The sequence below is a fragment of the Penicillium vulpinum genome (assembly GCF_028829585.1).
Source record: "Penicillium vulpinum strain IBT 29486 chromosome Unknown utg000003l_segment0_segment0, whole genome shotgun sequence".
Taxonomy (NCBI): Eukaryota; Fungi; Ascomycota; class Eurotiomycetes; order Eurotiales; family Aspergillaceae; genus Penicillium; species Penicillium vulpinum.
In genome coordinates, this window is record NW_026643243.1 from 7754394 (window position 1) to 7771368 (window position 16975).

General features: G+C 48.0%; 7 protein-coding genes across 7 annotated transcripts; 4 read left to right on the forward strand and 3 right to left on the reverse strand.

Annotated features, from left to right (window-relative positions):
* Window positions 1-315: 315 nt before the first annotated feature.
* N7479_007982 (putative MFS transporter) lies at window positions 316-2139 on the forward strand (the record flags this gene model as incomplete). The annotated part of the gene is made up of 3 exons (XM_057255676.1): window positions 316-724; window positions 776-1022; window positions 1080-2139. The coding sequence occupies 3 exons, from the start codon at window positions 316-318 to the stop codon at window positions 2137-2139; spliced, it is 1716 nt and encodes a 571-aa protein (XP_057109538.1).
* Window positions 2140-2553: 414 nt separating this feature from the next.
* N7479_007983 (lysophosphatidic acid acyltransferase LOA1) lies at window positions 2554-3663 on the forward strand (the record flags this gene model as incomplete). Its single annotated transcript, XM_057255677.1, has 3 exons — window positions 2554-2584; window positions 2642-2879; window positions 2940-3663. 3 exons carry the CDS (start codon window positions 2554-2556, stop codon window positions 3661-3663), a joined length of 993 nt encoding a protein of 330 aa, XP_057109539.1.
* A 703-nt stretch (window positions 3664-4366) lies between these two features.
* On the forward strand, window positions 4367-5947 carry N7479_007984 (FAD-dependent oxidoreductase; the record flags this gene model as incomplete). The annotated part of the gene is made up of 3 exons (XM_057255678.1): window positions 4367-4569; window positions 4623-4717; window positions 4785-5947. 3 exons carry the CDS (start codon window positions 4367-4369, stop codon window positions 5945-5947), a joined length of 1461 nt encoding a protein of 486 aa, XP_057109540.1.
* A 156-nt stretch (window positions 5948-6103) lies between these two features.
* Window positions 6104-6400, reverse strand: N7479_007985 (uncharacterized protein; the record flags this gene model as incomplete). The annotated part of the gene is made up of 1 exon (XM_057255679.1): window positions 6104-6400. One exon carries the CDS (start codon window positions 6398-6400, stop codon window positions 6104-6106), a length of 297 nt encoding a protein of 98 aa, XP_057109541.1.
* A 517-nt stretch (window positions 6401-6917) lies between these two features.
* Window positions 6918-8691, reverse strand: N7479_007986 (lipase family protein; the record flags this gene model as incomplete). Its single annotated transcript, XM_057255680.1, has 3 exons — window positions 6918-7905; window positions 7955-8108; window positions 8160-8691. 3 exons carry the CDS (start codon window positions 8689-8691, stop codon window positions 6918-6920), a joined length of 1674 nt encoding a protein of 557 aa, XP_057109542.1.
* Window positions 8692-10747: 2056 nt separating this feature from the next.
* N7479_007987 (uncharacterized protein) lies at window positions 10748-12253 on the forward strand (the record flags this gene model as incomplete). The annotated part of the gene is made up of 1 exon (XM_057255681.1): window positions 10748-12253. One exon carries the CDS (start codon window positions 10748-10750, stop codon window positions 12251-12253), a length of 1506 nt encoding a protein of 501 aa, XP_057109543.1.
* A 1001-nt stretch (window positions 12254-13254) lies between these two features.
* On the reverse strand, window positions 13255-15236 carry N7479_007988 (putative protein kinase; the record flags this gene model as incomplete). Its single annotated transcript, XM_057255682.1, has 2 exons — window positions 13255-13802; window positions 13853-15236. The coding sequence occupies 2 exons, from the start codon at window positions 15234-15236 to the stop codon at window positions 13255-13257; spliced, it is 1932 nt and encodes a 643-aa protein (XP_057109544.1).
* Between the last annotated feature and the right edge of the window lie 1739 nt (window positions 15237-16975).

A 16975-nucleotide genomic window follows, 5' to 3' on the forward strand; every position in this document is an offset into this window, starting at 1 on the left:
AATCTGAACAATGAAAAATATACTAAATTGATATGCAAAGTAATCGATAACATAATAATAGTACAAGTGGACACCCACTAGTTGGCCACTAGCACCCCCCTGGACGACAATCAACCGCCAAGACATCGTGCTGGATTCGCTTGCGGCGATTGGCAACTTGGCCTTGGCCTCCAGACACGTATGACAGAATTTCTCACATTCCTTTCTAACTAAATTTTGACAATGATTTGATCTGATAACCGCGCTCATTTATACATTCCGATCGAACTACTTTCTTTTATATATACCCTCACTTTGACGGTATGACAGGCCAAGATGGCCTCAGTACGTCATGAGTCTCTCGACCGCGAGGACCGCGAAGATGCTCCATTCCTCGACTCCCCCGATTCGAGTACCCCCGGCCCTGCCCATCGCCATGTCCATAACAAGCCCAGTATAGACAGCCAGCCAGCTAAGGCCAATGCCTCCATTGGTGCCATTAGTTTTCGCCTGAAAGCGATCCTTTTCGCCATGGTCCTCGCTGTTGAAATCGGCTTCGCTTTCCTCGAGGGCCCAATGGTCCGGATTATGGAGTCTATCGCGTGCCGTCAGTATTTTCTGGGGGTGGATCCAACGCAGATCGGTGCGGATGGTCAGGTGCCGGAGGCCATGTGTAAGATCGGCGAGGTGCAGGCTGAACTGGCGGCTGTGAAAGGCTACCATATGTTCTTTGATGGGTCACTGAGTAAGTTTATTTGAAACTCTATGGCTAGGCCATTGGCTGATTGTTTTGTAGGCGCTCTTTTGGCAATTCCTTATGGTCTGCTGGCAGACCGTCGTGGCCGCAAATCTACACTCGCTTTGTCTATTCCCGGATTTGGGTTGAATGCCATCCTCACAGTCCTTATCTTGTGGTTTTCGGATGTATTCCCCCTGCGTGCGCTTTGGTTTACTGCCTTGTCCTGGTTGTTTGGGGGTGGTCCAGTCGTGTCGTTTGCGATCATCTGGACTATGATGGCTGATGTAACTACCGAGGCGGAAAGGTATGTTATTCCTCCAATCTAGGCATAAGCTTTATAGATGCTAACTGAGTGATACAGAGCGGGCATTTTCTTTCAATTTGCCATCGTATCGATGGGTGCCGACTTCGCCTCGACTGCTCTTAGTTCGTATCTCATGACCTTGAATCCCTGGATACCATTGGTGGTTGGATTTGTAATTGTAATGGGGGGCATGATGCTCATTTTGTTGCTACCAGAAACGAAGCATGCACTGCCACCCCGGAAAGCTGAACCGACACATGTCGAGATGTCAGAACTGACAGGCGAGGCCGAACCAAAGCATTCGTTACATGATCCCAACGAACGCGAACCATCTCGCGAAGAACCGGACATGAATGGTGACCACGCGAATGAACCGCCGTCTTGGAGCATTTCATCATACTCCCACCAGTCTATTGTGACAAAGATCCGCGCAAATTACCGCTTCTACCTTAAACCCTACCATTTCATCCTCAACCGAAAACCAGTTCTCCTTCTCCTCAGTGCATTCCTGGTCTACCGCCTGAGCCGAGGTTCATCCTGGTTTTTAACCCAATATATATCGACCCGTTATTCATGGACGCTGGCAGCGTCCAACTTCCTGGTATCTGCTCGCCCAACCGTGTCAATCCCGCTGTTCCTCTGGGGCCTACCTTTCCTCAAACGCCGAGTCCTGAACCCTCGGCTTTCATCGACAGAAAAGGACCTGTGGCTCGCGCGCCGCAGTATATTCTGTCTTACTATTGGAACACTCGGAATCGGCCTCTCCCCATCCATTGCTACCCTGATCCCCAGCATGATCATCCAGACCTCCGGATCGGGCTTTGTTTTCCTTGCTCGCTCTATCATTACCACTTTGGTTGAACGTGATGAGACCGCTCGCTTGTTTACTGCGATTGAGATTATCCAGTCATTGGGAAATGTGGTTGCGAGTTTATCCATCACCACCGTCTTCCAAATTGGACTGCGTCTCGGTGGGTTCTGGATTGGTCTCGCGTGGATGATGACTAGTTCGCTATTCTGTTTAGTCGGAGTAGCCATTTGGACATTCAAACTTCCTCCAAGTCCTCCGGAACCGGAATTTGTGGTGGATGACTACGACGGGGATGACAGGGTGTGATCCTATAGATCTTGTATACTACTCATAGCTTCTGTGCGCGCTTCGAGCGTTTTTTTTTTTTTTTTTTTGAGGGGGTTATCTATTAGATTGTATATAACTAGATATAAAAACGATTAAACAAATAGTCCACAACAGGATATCTGGAGATTCAGATGTCTATCTCGCTTGCCTGCAAGTCGTATACTTCGGTGAAAACCACCTTGGTGCCTCAGGCATATTATCACGTGGCAGCTCTTGTCGCATGTGAAGATCGACCAGCTTGTCAACCCAATTCCACGGTCAGATTTCGCCCCGAATTAGCGTTGCAACTTGTGCTGTCGGCACATACCGAAATAGACAGTTGCTTAGCGCATGACGTGTTGCTGATTGAGCCCGTACCACAGCTCATTCTGCCTATAGCTGTCATAACACGAGATGGAGAGATACTCTCAGTTCCGCGATCGAGGTGAGTTTCCGCTGTGTTAACATCCCCTTGGAGTACAATTATACTAACAGCTCCTAGGCTCGGGCATTGCGCCCTTCCTCCCAATCCCGATTGAATCACTCGGCCTCCAAGCCCCCCTTCGTATTTTCCTCTTCTGTTTCCGGCTCCCGATATTCATCTTCGTCACCCTAAGCTATTTTTTGATTTTACAATGGCTTCCTATCGGCTCACTGGGCAAAAAGGCCGCTCTATGGTGTATCCTTGGAGTTCCCAGCATCTGGTGGATTGATCTCCAAGTGGACGGAGTGCGAAAAGGGTTCGTTTGCACCATTGGAACTATATCCTATTCCGCTACTAAATAATAGTTTCGACACAGGTCTTTGAAGCAACAGCAAGCGCGTCTGCCCCAGCCCGGCTCGGTCATCGCCTCATCCTTCACATCTCCCATTGATGCCGTGTACCTGGCAGCTATCTTCGACCCGATCTTCACGGCCTCCTACCCCAACACTCGCCAGGTTGAGCGCATCTCCCTGCTCCAGGCCATTCTGCGAGCCTTCGCTTTCCCCGCCACGCAGCCGGCCCCTGGTGCCAAGATGGTGAATGTCTCAACCCTGGTCGAGGAGTACCCCAATAGGCCGATTGTATTGTTCCCAGAGTGTACTACCACCAACGGTCGCGGCATCTTGGCCCTGGGCAACTCCCTTCTCAGCGTATCACCCAAGACAAAGATCTTCCCAGTCAGTTTGCGCTATACGCCTATGGATATTGTCACCCCTCTCCCCGGAAGTTATTTGAGCTTGCTGTGGACGCTGCTTAGCAAGCCGACCCACTGCATCAGAGTGCGCATCGCGGAGTGCGTTACAACTAGTCAAAACGCTATTGATACACCTTCCTCTCGCAAATCGACCTATAATACGAATTACCTGGACACACTGGACCAAGATGGCCAAGGAGAACAGGTCTCGGCCAGCGAGAAGGCGCTGCTGGATAATGTGGGGGAGTCGCTTGCCCGTCTGGGTCGGGTCAAGCGGGTTGGCTTGGGAGTGAAAGAGAAGCAGGAGTTTTCCAGGGCGTGGAGTCAGAGTCGTCGGACATGGTGACCTAGATACATAATATTTCTTTCGGTATATTTTAGATATTTAACTTGAAAATATTGTGGGGGCTCAAGCTATTTTCGCTGCAGGTACACAGGTTGCATATGCAGTCCGCAAGGTCGAATTGGTTTGCTAGGCACATAAGTAACGGTTGGGTATAGATCTTGATAAGGATCAATATTTGACTTCGGATTGGTTTGGTCTCTATTCAGATACGAATCATTGCATAGGGTAGTGGAACTTTCAGTAGAGTATAAAAGGGAGTGTGTCTGTCATTGAGCCCGCGATGTCTTAACTATGTCGAGATGGTTGTTGATACTGACTTAAAACCTGTATCTTCAACGTCGTATCGATCATCGTGCTAATTGGACTTGGGAAGGCCTTGATTTTCAATTAGACCAACTCGCGCGGATGGAATTCCTATTGTGTACCCTCCCCTTCTGCAGATGAGCTAATTGAGCTAAATCTCAAAGATCCATGGATCATAATATCACCAGCTATGTAAGTTCATAAGAGCAAACGAAAATGCCGCGACCCTTCAGACTAAACCAACAGCTCATATCTGATATGATATCGACTCCCTTGGTTCTGTTTGGTCTACTTGACGTAGTCTCCTGGTTGATCCCTTGCCGCCCTCCCTCTCTCTCGGTGTCTCCCAGCTCCTTCCTCTCTTCTCTGTAGACAACCGAGGGCACATATTGCCGAGACCATGATTCTACGACTGCTCTTCCTGGCAGTGGGGGCCATATCGGTGGCTCTTACTAGCCCCAATGAGGCATTGAAATCATGTTTCCAGAATACTCTGACAGACCCGGGAAGTTTTGCCTTTGCTGGGGATCTGTTCTACGGCCTCATCGTGAATCGCTACAACCTGAACATTCCCACTACTCCAGCTGCAGTGGCGTTTCCCACGTGAGTATCCTTGGAGCTAATGATTCATTGTATCCCTTGCTTATAGACTACAGCTCTTCTCAGCAGGTGGCCGCTATAGTCAAGTGTGCTGCAGAGCACGGATATCCAGTCCAGGCCAAAAGTGGAGGGCATAGCTATGGCAATTACGGTGGGATTCTGAAACCATGCTGGCTCAGAGGAATTTGATCTTAGGACTAACATGTGATATCTGACAGGTCTTGGGGGAACAGACGGTGCCGTTGCGATTGATTTGAAACATCTCCAACAATTTTCCATGGACAACACAACTTGGCAAGCGACAATTGGGGCAGGAAGTTTACTGAGTGACGTGACACGGCGACTGTACCATGCCGGTGGACGGGCCATGTCTCACGGAGTTTGTCCTCAAGTGGGATCAGGGGGACATTTTACAATTGGTGGTCTTGGACCGACCTCGCGCCAATTTGGTGCCGCACTTGACCATGTTCTGGAAGTTGAAGTGGTTCTTGCCAACTCGAGCATTGTCAGAGCCTCTGATACGGAAAACCAGGACCTCTTTTGGGCTATCAAAGGTGCTGCCTCGGGCTACGGTATCGTCACGGAGTTCAAGGTCCGAACTGAGCCTACGCCTGGTACGGCGGTGCAGTATGCATTTAGCTTGGAGATTGGCAGTCCCAAGGAGCAGACAGTTCTTTTCAAGAGCTGGCAGGCTTTCGTGTCAAACCCGAACCTGACTCGGAAGATGGCATCGACCCTCACTGTGCTTGAGAGGTTTATGGTTATCAGTGGTACTTTCTTCGGCACCAAGGAAGAGTATGATAAGATGAATCTTACCAGCCAGTTCCCCGGTGCAAATGGCGGCGCATTGATTTTTGATGACTGGTTAGGTCTTGTCGCCCACTGGGCGCAAGATCTTGTTTTGAAATTAGGTGCTGGGATCCCAACGAATTTCTACGCAAAGTCTACTTCTTGGACGCCACAGACACTAATGACGCCGGAGACTATTGACAAGATGTTCGACTACATTGGTACCGTCGACAAGGGTAGTTTGGGCTGGTTCCTATTGTTCGATTTTCAGGGAGGTTACACCAGCGATATTCCAACTAACGCTACATCTTACGCCCATCGTGATGTCCTCATATGGCTACAGTCCTATACACTGAATTTCTTCGGACACATCTCCCAGACTCAAATTGACTTCCTCGATGGGCTTAATAAGATTGTCGCTAATGATAACTCTCCCTACACTGCCTACCCAGGTTACGTTGATCCTCTCATGGCCAACGGCCCCGAGGCATACTGGGGTACTAATCTCCCCCGATTGCAGCAGATCAAAGAGGAAGTTGACCCAGACAATGTATTTCGGAATCCACAGAGTCCAACCTCTCCAAATAAGTGAGATTATCTCTCACAGGAAGAGTCGCCGTGGTAAACTACCTGGTCTTCTACGGTCAGAACTACGTTGAGCAATAGATATCGAATCGATGATTTTATGAACTCTTTTAAAAAGATTCTGGTGAAGACAATATCTTGACTTCACATAGATTAAGCTCATTTATTTCTTCTCGCTTTCCTGCTTCGCCGCCCACTCTTCACTCTCACGAGACGTCCATCTCCAACGAAGCCTCCACATCTCTTGATACAGCTTCTCCGAGCACTCCGAGCACATTCCTGCCTTTTCATAAAGCTGCTCTTCGGGAATTCCAATGATGCCAATATTGATGGCTCGTAAAATAAGTCCTGTACATCTCTCTCGTTGGAAAAATGGTACACCGAACTCTTTACAACGTTCAATTCGTCCGAGTTGAATGCAGTTGCACATAGTCCACATGTTATAAGTCTGGAGGCACATTTTGAGAGTAGTTTTCTGTAGCCTAGCTCAATAGAAGGAACACAGACACAGTATAGTATATTTCAGGCTTCTGTTGCTTCAGTTTCGAGGTTCGCTTGCGCTCAAGCGGTCTACATATATGGGAACCAAATGGGGATTATATGTTGTAGAAACAGAAATTCAGATTGGACAATACAAAATATCCTTTGATCTCTAAGTCCTTTTCTTTGTTTCTTTAGTCTGCTGCTTTGAGCTGATCTCTGGTTTTACTGAGACACCAGGCCAACAAAGGCATACACAGAACATTGTCTCAAAGAGGGCAATATCTGATAACACAATAAAACTGCGATGACAATATTATTGCGTAGAATAGGGTACGGAATATTATTGAAAGGTCGAATCAATTTTACATAGTATGACGAATATTAGCGAGTGAACATAACTGTTTGCTGCAAACATCAAAACAGTAAATGGGTATTGGGTATTTCAATAGCATGCTAATTGGCAAAAAGGCTCCATACATTCAGCGATGACACATTCATGATCGTTTGACCAAGGCATCTCTGGCCAATGTATCAATACGACGGGAATACAAGTCCATAAAATGCATAACGGGGTCACCGAAGACCACACCCCGGAGCTCATGGTCTGTAATACCACAAGCATCCACATTTTCCCTCGGTGGCAGCGCAGGAGGGCCACCGGGAATCGGAGGTGCCACAATCACAGGACGACCACTCCATTGCTCTCGCGGGCGAAGAAGAACAAGCCGACCAGCAAGTGAAAGACCCGATGGAGGAGTTCTCCAATAAATAGGAGCGTATTTCTTCTTCCTATCATGCAGGGCTAGTATTGACCCCGGCGGGGGAGAAACATACAGATCCAGCAACGAGAGAAAGTACCCCTTATCAGCACGGGAGACCGGGTCCCCCTCATTGATAAAGGCGAAGAATATAGACTTCGATTTCCGAGTCGTAGGAGTGGGCTGTAACGGACGAAGCGATATGGGCGGAGCACCAAATGTAACACAGTGAATGTGCTTAAAGCAGCCGCGCAGATGAGTGAGTTCTGATTGCACGGCTGGCGACTCAGATAGGAGATGGAGGTATAGCAAACTGGCAACGGCCCCGCCTGCGGAGTGACCAGTGAAGACTAACGAGTAGGACATTCGTGATGGATCTTCTTCGAGAAGATTGCGTAGTCGGGCTGCGACGGGGGCGACCATTTTTCGAGCCACGGATAGGAAACCTGAGTGGCAGCAGTTGGAGGGGTCGTCTAGAAAGCCCGCGGGAGATGTTGGTGCTGTTTTGACGTTCACGGCCCAGTCTAGGAAACTCTGTGTACCGCGTATGGCGAAGACGATCGTGTTCATGTCGTCAAGTGGTAGTGACTTGATTACCATGGCTTTGGTGCCTTGTAGCCAATCTGAGTCCACGTATGAATGCCGTTCACGGCCGGAAGGCTTGTCGTAGACGCGGCGCGAGTACTTGGCTGCCAGTTGGAGGAGGGGATATGTTGGTGGATAGCTGTGAAGTCAGCATGTTAAGATAGTACTTGAGGATGTGAGTGTCTTACAATCTCAGCGGTGTAATATGAGGTGGTAGTCTCGAATTGGCATACAGATACACCTTGGAGAAGTAATCCACGGACGCTGTTGGCTTCTTTCCCGTTGGTTGTAATCGACGATCTTTCTTCTCGTCCGACTGTGGAGGAATTGTGCATGCGGCAACTATTACTGATGAGTATCATTCGACGGTAGAAAGTTGGAACAATGACTTACTCAGTTCATTTTCCCTCCCGCAAAACGAGCCCAGGTCAATCGAGGTGATGACTTGATCAAATAACCGCGATGTAGCCTCATTGACATTCGCACCACCGCCCAAACTCTGACGGACTAAGTTCTCGAGATCAAGAATAGTGGCATTGGTTTTGTCGACTGTCTGCGATACTAAGTTGGTCATTGATTGGTTCAGATTCGTACATGACGTCCATTTTGAAGGTTTCGGTGGTTGATAATTTGGAGGTTGATAGTTCCATTGTGGACTACTTAGAGCAGGCCCTGGGAAATGATGGATTTGCTGTGGCACTGGTTGAGGCTGTAGATGAACCATAGACACCGTCATATTTGGATTATATGCGACTGGAGGTACATGAAATGTGTTGACTGAATACGCCCCCGCCGGCGACGCATACGGAGGAGGGACATATTTGTGCGGTACCGCTACGTTCTCTTGCTGATTCGGACGTGGTGGTTTTGGCGGGGGTTTCGGAGATGACGGTCTCTTTGAGCGACTCGAACGGCCAAAGGCCATGGTGTATATCCCAATTCAGTATGTCGAGTGCGTGAGCCTGGATTTAATATGGATAGTTACGCCATTGAAATTTCAACAGCTGTAGTCCGTGTTTATCGTCCATCTAAGCAAAAAGGAAAAAAAAGGGCAAGGATGCGGGAGTGATGCAGGTTCTTTACCGCTAGACACGCTGATTTGTAGAAAACACTCCTCTCACGCGGGTTTTCCATCAACTTCGGCTCCGCTGGCCGTCCATAGGCTATGACACGAGCACAGCCCCATTCAGGGCGCCTCCACAACAAACACAATTGGTCGCATGTGAAAGAAGCTTGGATTTCAGCTGAGCATATTTGTATTTGACGTCATACGATTTGGAGATGGAGATGAATAGTACAACTAAGCCTCGGTAACTATGAAGAACGAGGTTGGATTAGGAGTAAAAAACATCCTGGAAACATTATTTTCTAGAAAAGAAGGCTAGGCAGCTTTGATACTCATGGCAATGGAAGGAAATATTAAAGCAAGTGACTGCATATCGTTCTAACTCCCGAGGTCTTCCTGTCATATGCGGTGAGCACATGAGTAGAATTATGTAGCTCGGTACCTTTTCTATGGGAGCCACATATAAAAGGCAATTCGGAATAAATGTATATATCTCAACCAACTCATTCAATTATGGGAGGGAAATTGACACGAAGACCTTAGCAGACCTATTTAGCTTTAAAATAGTTGCTTTTATCGTGAAATATTTTTGTACAGTTGGAAAATTAAATAACCTTAAAACCCGTATAAGGATTATATACAACATAGTGCAAAATTCATCCAAGGGCTTTTTCTTCCAGACTACACGTTTATTTTGACTTGATTCCTGTAACTATATAGGTATATTAACCTAACTCTATATCCATTTAATAAATATTATACTGAGGTGGTCGAGATATATACATTTATTCTGGAGTACATGCCAGATGTACGCCGCCTATTGCAGAAAATAGTGCGCCCTCGTTTCTTGCGTTTGAATCATAGTTTCTGACGTGGATTCAGTGCTGCGGCAATGGAAAATCACGCTGAGACACGTGTCACTCACGTCCAAGTTGCTCGGTGGCCCGCGAAGGAAGTACTAGATGCGAGTCAGAAGCATGCAGTGTTAGGCAACAAATTCAAGGCCTAATCCCAGCAGAGTCACTTTGAACAAGGTCTAAGCCTCATATTCATCCTCGCATAATTCTTGACATATAAATACGAAACAGCCGGCCTAAAAGAGAAATTTCTGCCCGTTTTCGCCTTCAGCTTCTTTTCTTCAAACTTCTCTTGAGCCACAGGCTTTCTTGGAGTTTCACTTTCGCAAGGACTTCTAGTCATTGGTGCCATTGATTTGTAGACATGCAATCGCCAAATCGCAAGAGTCTTATCAATCCTATCCCAGCAATCCGACGCCTCACAAGTCGAAATCTGAAGGATTTTGGAACCAATAGGAGTGAATCTAGCTGTCCGGGAGATACAGCATCTGGAGGCAGTCTGCCGGTTTCAGAAGGTAACTCTTTAATTTGATTCAATTGGTTCCCCGGGAGCTGAAATATAGTAGCTTCTTCAAGTTTATCCCGACAAAACTTTTCCAAACAGCGTGTTTCTCCAGGTGATATTCGGCGAAATATTCGATCCAGGCTAGAAAACCTCAAAGGTTCCTTTCATCTCGATGAAGCTAGTCGGAGATTTCATTCTACGAAGACTGCCGGAGCAAACATCAGTCCCTCCAAGCAAAGATCCGAGTCTCTCGATGACTTACTATTGACGGAATATACGACAATCTGTCAATCAGATATACCGAGGATGTTTCTGGATAGCAAAGGCAATGAGAACATGCTACTGGGAGCGCTTGTTTTGTTTGCTGAAAATGGCGTAGTAGAGGCTGGGTCTTGCCAATCTGTTATGAGGAAGAAGTTTGGTGAAGCTGGCGTCATGCTTCTCCGGCACGTTGAATCTGCACTGCAAAGCCAGAGCCGTGTGTCAAGTGAGTGAATATTTAACTTTCTCTTTGGATTGCTGCTAGTTGCTGAGCAGTCTAGGTTGTTCATCCATGACCATCAGGTTGAACAAATCGCACATATCTGTGATACATCATGGTAACGGCGAAGACCCCTCCCAAGCTCTACTCTGGCTCTGTCTGGCCGTGCGGGTTCCTAAAGCCGGCTGGATCTCAACTTCACAGAAAATAACAGAAAGCAGTTATGGATGTCGTAAATTCCTTCTGGGGGAATTGGAGGGAATCGCCTCTTCTGCGGCTGATGCCAGTTGCTGGCATCCCCTTTTCGAGTCGGCTGTTGTTGTTGTGGAGCCATCCGTCAACATCACACCTGGGTCTTTGCTTCAAGTTGATTTCAACACGCTTGTCAAGCTTGCTGCTGTTGAATACGCAGTAAGCGTAGACTCGGGGGTAGTTCTTCTGGGATATTCTACTGCGCTCATACCAGTGAAGACGCTTGACGACGATACCATACTATGGCATTTAGAAGTGTGCCCACATGAGTCCCAGTTCAAGGTAAGCAGGCTTCAAGCGACAAAGACGGAATGGCTGGTATCTGCGGATATCGAGGTTCTTAAGTCCAGAACGGCAAGGGTGGGCTGGTGTTCCAAGTCCAAGGTTCTCCTCGGTACCGCCAGTCTTCTGAAAAATCCTGTAGGCTGGTCAACAAGCACAACACAAAGGAAATCCTGGAGTTGGAAAGGAGTTTCCCTGCAGGCTGTCGCGACTTCTACCGCACCTCTCCAGGTAGGGCTCCAGGGAGGCGCAACTTTTGAACGTATCACCAACACCTTGCGGTTTGATTTAAGTCGCAATTACCTTCAACTCCTACGCTCTAGCTCACGTGAAGCAATTATCGTTTACGACGTTAGCACGAAGCGAGGATGGTTAGTCCCGCTGTTGAATGTTCTTCATCACATGGCTATTACCTATTGCCAGAATGGCATAGCCGATGAGGACAGGGGGCTTCCCATCCCGCTCGCGAAGCCAGAGGCAAATGGGGGGATATCATCTCTCAAAGCCCTTTGGCAAAGCGGAAGCGTGGAGATTGAAACTGGGGGAGACGACACTCTCACGCTTCGTGATTTGCTCATGGGCTTCTCTGCTAATCTGGCAAAGATATCACCGCAAAAGCCTCGTCGCGGAGAGATATTTGGCTATGAGTTCATGGACGTGGCTCAAGGGGCACCAACTGCGAATTTGAAGCGCGGGCATATCAAAAGCGAAGGCCACGGCTGGACATCGCTACTTCAATCTTTGCCATGTCTCTTCTGTTCGAATCTTGGCGACGCAATTGTCGCTAAAATGGCAACAAATCCGAATTCGGAATGTTGCCGATTAATAACCGGGCGTGACTACCTGGCTGCTTCATTACACAGTATCAATGATATCTCCACGCGCAAAGGTCGGGGCAGAATAGATGGGAATATAAGTTTCCCTGGAGACGCTTCCTGGAGGCCCACAACAGTCTTACAGGGCTGCGACCACACTGATGGGGTCGGCAACTGTTGGGTGGAACCAACCTTCCTGCAGCAGATTCGGAAAAAAACAGCCTACTAATAATGCTGATATATCTCCACAGAGGATTCACGAAGACGGGGTTGTTGTCTTCGGTGAAAATCCTATGGGATCATCCCGCCTGCGGAATTGGATAACCCCCGCAGCTGCAGCGCCCACAGCATCGCACGTTGTGGATCGATTAGTATATGCACCGCCAACAGTGGGGTCAGACTCGGAATTTGGAGACGGTATCGTCAATAACCTGAGTTCGGTTCAAGGGTATATGCGCTTCAATGTGTCATTTTTCAGATAATCCGTCGAAAGCTAGGTTACAACCTTATACATGGTTAACGAGTATTCAACACCTCGGAAAGTGCATGGACTGCTTAGATGCGGGTCCCATATAGGAGGAAAATTCAGATTAAATAGGATTTAAATCGCTATATAGAGATCTAAAATAGCTATAAATAGTATGTAGGTTAAGGTAGAGGTAATGATTTGCTTCTGCTTCGCTCAGCAAATTATTATGTATGTACCTGTACGCGTATCCCGGTGGTCGCTTACAGGTAGCTCGTAAGACTAGGGTATTATAAGGCCCTAGAATCTATATCTATATACTAGAACTTTTTTTATAAGTCTTAACTCTTTTCTAACTATCCTTAGCTAGATATTCTAAAATTAGTCCTTTATTATTGTTTGGTCACGACATCGTGACCATCGCCAGTTGGTATGTCTGTAGCAAGGAGCTTCGTATCTAAACGGCAAGCCAAAGAGCAGAAGGGAAATATATCTTGTATTTCCGAGTCTTACCTCCTAGAGGTAGCATGTAAAAGGGTATAAAAAACCAGTCTAGCCATAAAAACATAACATTCAATCCACATAATGACCCATTCAGTCATCGTGTCTCGTGAATAATAAGAATAAAAGAGAAATAAGAGAAAGGGTATGTGAGTCAAGAAAGGTTGAAGAGAAATAAAAGAACATCAGGCAGGGCATGAAAGAGAAAGTCGGGGAAAAATGAACAATAATATACGGGACAGCAACACACATGGAGACCGGCTCTACGGCACTTCCTTGTCACCTCGTTTCAGGCCACCAGGCACATCGATAGCATCACACACCCAATCAATAGCAGCAATCTCATCGAGGGTTTTGCGCTTGGTGTTGCGCTTGAGAAGACCTTCTACACAGTCATGGGCCCCTTCGAGTCCTTTGCCCTTCTCGGGATCCCATTCCTCATCGTCGTCGGCATATCTATACCAAGCCCATTCACAACGCGCGATACGATGCGGCGTTCGGGCACGAAGTTTGGCAGGATCTCCACGAGTGCCAGGCAGAACATCAAAAGGTAACCGATTCTCCATGAGGGCATAGAGTAGAACACCGAGTGCCCACGCGTCAGTGGCACGGCCGTCATAAGCCTGACCCATCAGGATCTCAGGGGCTGCGTAATCCTCACTGCCACATCGGGTCTGCAAAAGTGGGCTCTCAGGAGGCTCAGGGATACGCCGTGACAGGCCGAGATCGCTGAGAGTGACTACAGCGCGGTCGTAGGTACGCCAGTCTTGCACGTCATCCATAACATGAGCGGGCATAGTAAGTAGAACATCTAAGATGGTTAGTATAAGCTGTGCAGTATTTTGGCAAACGCTGGCTCACTTTCTAACTTGATGTCCCGGTGAACGATGTAATGAGCATGCAGATAACGCACAGCATCAACCAATTCGGCAAAAATACGTCGGATCAACTCCGGACACATGCGAGGAGCTCCCGATGTGGCAAACTCGAACAAATCTCCACCGGGACAATAGTCCAAAACTAACAGAGCACGTTTCTCATCACTGCCGAATGCTTTGAGTTGGACGAGGGACGGATGGTTGACCGACTTCAAGATTTCCACTTCGCGCTTTAGCGATACCTCCAGTCGGCCCTCATCCGCGCCTCCAGCGGGTCCATGTTCGATGATCTTGACGGCAACCAGTTTTTGGTTGTTGACAAACCCGTGGAATGCGCCAACTCCATCACCATCCGGCGACAAAGGCATGTCAGGGATAGATTCCACACGCGCCGCCAGACTGACCTGACTGAACGTACCCTGGCCCAGTGTCCGGACTTTCTGGTAAATACGGGCCTGATCTGTGCGGACCGACCGGACAGAATATAGCTCCTGGGGCATGGAGAGGGGAGCAGGGTGGCGGATGACAGCTTCATTGTCACTATATCCACTGCCGCTACTGCGAGGCGGGCTGGGAGGACGAATTGTCGGCAATGTGATACCCCGGTGGACCGCGAGATATTGCTCGCGATGAAGTCCATTGGATTTCGAATCTATGCTCGACGACGAGGCAATTCCAAGCCCGGTATTCCCTGACACTGCGATCGGACGGGGAGGAACAGAGACCCGGCCAGCTGGCGCATAGTCACTCAGACTGCGGTTCCGAGAATGAGAATGAAGATTCTTTGAGGGCGACTCATGACGATGCCGATTGACCACAGATGACTCCTCCCCTTGGCCATCAATTCCGGTGTATGGTTTGGCGCGCGAACGGGACATGACGGGTGGTCCAAGCATTTGCGATGAATCGCTTAGGCGAAGACTAGAACCGCTGCGCGACGCCACAGACGAAGAACGAGATAATGACGGTACATCCGATCTCCGCCACGGCGCAGCACCTCCAATTGGTGATGGTAATGGAGTTATGTCACCCATCGCATTCAATTGAGGCGAGGACATGAAAGATGCCGGAGACAAGGAACCTGCACTGTATATAGGTGGTGCGAAGAGAGCACGAAGACTCGGGGTACGACGTGGATAACTTCCGGACAAACTGGTCGAAGCATAAGGATCGGAGTCTCGCGAGGACGGATTGGGTAGATCGGTGCGAATCTGAAGAGAGGGCAGTGGCGACTCTGGATTAAGTAGTGAGGGTAAGAGCTCGTCTACCGAAAGATTCTCATGACTCTCCTCTTTCTTTGTATGTTCATTGTCGCCTGCAGCTTGAAACATTGTTGACATGGTCGATAGACCAGACTCGTGTATCATTGGAATCGAAAAGGTGTTGGGGGATTGGGGGGGAATGACTCGGCCGCAAACGGAAGTCCGGGAGCGTTAAGTTCTATCCTCCGGGTGTTGGGGGGGGGGGGGGGGGGGTCAAAGACACAAGATATAAAACCACTATAAAATGGCCGAAGATAAGGACATTTGAACCCTCCAACTCAGCCTCCAGACCTAAATGGCCTTAGCGTGGGTAGACCCGTTGAGGGTAACGTCTCTATGAAGATGAAACTGCATGCAAGATGCGTAGATTAGGGAAATGAACAAAAGGGGGAAATGAAGGACTAAGAATGGACAATTAAAAAAGAAGGAAAAACGCCATGGCTGGGTGATGCAGCGAAAGGGAAAAAAAGGAAAAAAACAAAATACCAAAAAGGACCTAAAAAGACCCCAAAAGCCAGGATTAATGAAGGAACACGAGTCAGCTGACGATCCTAATATGGTTAGCTCCCCATGTGTTTTCCCCGTGTTTACTGCCAATTTAATATATAGAGATATCTACGGAGTACGGAGTAACAGAATAGTACTAGTTATATGAGCTTCATGTTATTGTCTATTATAATATTTCAAAAAAAGCCATGTGACTCGATCTTATTGCATATATCTTTTTAAATGTCTTAATACTGTCATCACCCTCAATATGTTTGCTCTGAGTGTGCGAAGTAGTAGTTTGTAGTTCCAAAATGGGAAGGTAGTATGCCTATCATCTGCACTTTTTTTTTTTTTTCACTGGCCTTCAAGTCTAGATTATACCTCATAGTATCCTGTCCGTAGATCATTTGTGCTTTCTACGTAAACTTAATCTTTCCTACATACCTCAACCCTTGCTCGGGAACGATAATTTAGGACTTTACCCTGTAGGGGCCAAACGCGTCTTGTGCGCCACTCGTATAGCTAATTTTAGCTATTACAGTGGCTTTCCCCCGAACCCAAAACCGAAGCATGCGATCCTCCGCCTTGGCATTGCTGACCGTATGACGATAACCCGTTCGTCATCTATACCTTCAAGGCTGCCATTCGAACTTGGCAAATGCGAACTGATAAGGTAACCTCATTCTCCATTCCTGAGAGTTGACGTGGCCCCCATCCCGTTACAACCCATTCTCCGGATAAATCAACCGTCCCGCCCATTCGCTAATTCGCCCTACAGCTCCCCTCCAATAAATTGGACGTATGCACATAGTCCCCCTTGCCATTCGACGCCTCTCCCGCAGCAGCCGCAAGATGACCCAAGCGAATTTATGCAACAAAAATTTTCAGGGTTTGGGGGGTTGGCGACCTTTGCGTCCTTTCTACTATAGAGGCCAAGGTCAATAACTAAAGGATAAAGAGCGACGAGCAACCCACAACAGGCAACCCAAGATTTGGAGACTTCTAAATAAACTCGGCGATCAACGCTGTGTCGTGCACTGCAGCGCAGTTCCCATTTGCTGGCTGAATAAAGTGGTTGGGAAGGGATCGGCAAACTACCCACAGACCCGATAACCGACAACCAGCATCCGACCGTGCTGCAGCTTGATATGGCGAAACCTGTTCTTCAGACCACAAATTATCGAATTTCAGCTGATATCAGAAAGCGCCATTAGGATACTGAGGTATTGGCTTTGGGGGTGTCCTTCTCATTTGCCAGGTGATTACCTATCTGCGAACTCATTATTCATCTGCGCATACCATGCCTCTCGAATCGGATGTATGCATATGGTTGCATCGCAGACTAGCGGATGGAC